Source organism: Nicotiana sylvestris, chromosome 6 (assembly GCF_000393655.2).
Source record: "Nicotiana sylvestris chromosome 6, ASM39365v2, whole genome shotgun sequence".
Classification (NCBI taxonomy): Eukaryota; Viridiplantae; Streptophyta; class Magnoliopsida; order Solanales; family Solanaceae; genus Nicotiana; species Nicotiana sylvestris.
The window spans coordinates 15424595-15427740 of NC_091062.1; the positions used below are offsets into that span (position 1 = coordinate 15424595).

General features: G+C 38.5%; 1 protein-coding gene across 1 annotated transcript; it reads right to left on the reverse strand.

The window, feature by feature from the left end:
- Positions 1 to 1654: 1654 nt before the first annotated feature.
- Positions 1655 to 2568, reverse strand: LOC138870297 (uncharacterized). The gene is made up of 2 exons (XM_070148088.1): positions 2302 to 2568; positions 1655 to 2233 (listed from the first exon to the last, which is right to left on the reverse strand). The coding sequence occupies exons 1-2, from the start codon at positions 2566 to 2568 to the stop codon at positions 1655 to 1657; spliced, it is 846 nt and encodes a 281-aa protein (XP_070004189.1).
- Between the last annotated feature and the right edge of the window lie 578 nt (positions 2569 to 3146).

The window sequence follows — 3146 nt, forward strand, 5'->3', positions numbered from 1 at the left end:
GGGAACTTCGTGCTTAAAAAGGTGTTCCAATCTACAAAGGCTGCTAATTCAGGAAAGCTAAGTCCAACATGGGAAGGACCATATAAAGTTCGTGACATTGCGGGAAAAGGAGCATACGAGTTGGAGACGATGGACGGCAAAGTTTTACCCTCACATTGGAATGTCGTCCATTTAAATAGGTATTACTTCTGATAAAGTACCCACGGTCAGGTATCGCCATGTTAAAAATTTTTCTTTTGAATTATTAAAGTTTTACTAACGATTTTAGATGCTAGGCAAAAACCCTAACTCGTGTCAAATGATGAGTCACGACCTGCAAGGCAAAATGGAGTGTTCTAAAATTACCAGCCCAGGGTTACAATTAATCTGATAGAAATACACACGAGTTAGGCAGTCTTCATCTATAATCGCACCTTCGAGTCCCGTATATTTTTCTGTTTCAGGAAAAGGACCAAATTGAAAGAAATAAACAAGTGCTCGAGGCTTCATACTTCACCGCTCAAACACTTGGGGGACTACATATTATACACAGATACGAATATCGAACAAAAGTCGGCCACAAAGAGACAAGTGTTTAGAAAAAGTTACGAAGTCTTCGGCATTCATCATAGTGTTGAGAAAAAGTTACGAAGTCTTCAGCATTCATGAGAACAACAGAGTCATCTCTCAAACTCATAAACAAAGTCACCTCTCAAACCCTTCTTAATATATAAAGATAGGGTCATGACTATGTACTGAAACAGGTTATGAAGAAAAACCTTGTTTATTCTATGTTATGTACAAATCTGTTACAAGAAAAACAGTTACGAGAAAGTTGTAGATGTATTGTAATACATGTAATAGTCAAACACTTGTTAAAGTTCATGAATAAAAACTTGCCAAAGTTGTTTCATACAAAACATGTGTATTCCTATTTCTTTCATCGTATTATAACACCATTATGAAGTTGAGACGTCTTCTTCATTAAGTGTCGATAAAATAAAAGGGCCCTCTTTTATAAGCCTCATGTTAATAAGTCATGAGAAGAATCATAAAGCATTTTCAAAGGATAAAAATGCTAAACTATTCTATAAGTCCTAAATAAGTAAGGAAAAGGCAAGAATAGAACACATTGAAGTACTAACAAAACTTCTTAATATAATTAAAAAGACTAAGTAGAAACTTAGTCAATAAAAGTTTATACAAGTGCCCCATTATGATAACTGGGGACTTTCACCAAAAAATCCCTTAAAAACTAAGGGATAAAACCATCATCCAATTGAAGGGGTTAGCACATCAGAAGTTGCAATATTAATTTCACTTTCAGCCACAGGCACAGTGGAAACTTCTCAAGAAGCAGCAACATGAACGGTTTTAGCTGAGCTTGAAATGTTAGGATCAACGAGGGAAGCAAGAGTCACGGAAGCTTCAACTTCCACAGACTGAATCATAGAAGTTTCACCCTCTGAAGCTGGAATTGCAACATTTTCAACTTTAACTGCCATAGCAACGGCTTCTTCATTTAAAGGTTCTTTAGCCACAGGAGCTTCAATTGATGGAGAGGGAAAGTCAAGTGGTTGTTGGGTTCTCTCAATGGTCTCTAAAACTTTGGCCAACTCTGAGTTTAAATCAAAGTTTTCTTGACTGGCCTCCATTAAAGCATCACGACGAGAGTTTAGAAAAGCCAACTCACCTCTATGTTAAAATTCTCCTCAAGAAGTTCATACTCCCTTTCCCACATAGCAAGATCATTCTTTAACACTTGATTTTCAGCTAAAGAGGATTCAAAGGATGCTTCAAGGGAGGCATGAGAACTCTCTAAGGTACGTACCTTATCAGAAGAGATTTTTAAATCAGCTTGAGCTTGAGTCAAGCTTTGCACTAACTCCCCTGCATACTCTTCTTTCTTGGCCAAGAGTACCTTAAGTTCTCTGATCTCTTCACTACAATTTGATAGTTGTTCTGAAAATGAACACTCAAGGCATTCCTTATCTTTCTCAAATTGGCTTGAAGAAGCCTTGGCAACTGCTAGCTCAGAAGTCAGACCTCGCTTTTGTTGCTCCAGGAGATTTCTACTCTCTAGCAATTCTTCTATAGTTCCCTGAGCATTCTCAAACTGCTCTTTCCAATTGGCCGCTTCTAGCTGTGCTCCCCTGGCTATTTCCTCAGCCTCATGGATAGACTTTTCAGACTCACGGGCTTTCTTTTCCAGAAGGGAAATTCTTCCCATCAATTCTGTACCAATGAGGTTATCCTGCAGTGACAATTTATAGAAATAAGAATTTTAAAAAAAAAACTTGTTAGTAAGTAAAGGAAGAATACCTTCAAAGTAGAATGAACAATGTCATTCATCAAAGTTAAGCAGCTATGGTTGTCCATCTTCTTCTTCTCAATATCTCCAATCAAAGGCTTAAGCCAGTCATCTGCTCCACCAGACGTCCTTAAAAGGCTGTTGTTAGCAGGAACTTCAAGTGTAACGCTCCTCATAGCCAAGCTTCTACTACTAGAACCCTCCTCTGCATATTGAACAGAGGAAGGGGGAGCTATAGAAGGAAGAGTGGTAGAAGAAGTGAAAATAACAGGAGTCATAGGACTCGAAGCAGGTAAGGGAGAGAAGTAAGTAAAGAAGCAGGAAAAGAAGGAATGGGAATAGAGGAAGAAAAAGGAACTTCATCTAAAATTGGACCTAGTTCTCCACTTTCAAAACCACCAACGAAGAGACGATGAATAGATTCGTTGGTGTCCCTCAGAGTGGTTTCATCTTCAGAGGGAATGTGAACAGGTTCAGTAAGAGAGGCACAGACAGGGGTAACTTCAACTTCATTCTCGGAAACTATGCGTCTCCTGGCTCTTGGTTTAGCTATCAAAGAGGTGTCTTCGTCTTCATCATCCTCAGAATCTTATTCTACAACTTTCCTCTTTGACAACCTAGCTTGAGTTCTCTCCACAGAAAGATAAGTACCAGAAGAGGCTCGAAGGGCAGTAGCCACTTCGGTTGTCATTCCTCGAATAGAAAATCCTGACAAAAAGAAGGATTTTAAAAAAAAAAGTTAGAAAAAATAAAGGACTTGTTATACGAAAAATGATAAAGAGATGCATACCGTGAGTTTTCACTTTCCAACCATGTAAATTGGAAATGGATTTCCACGTTCTCGCCTCCATAGGCT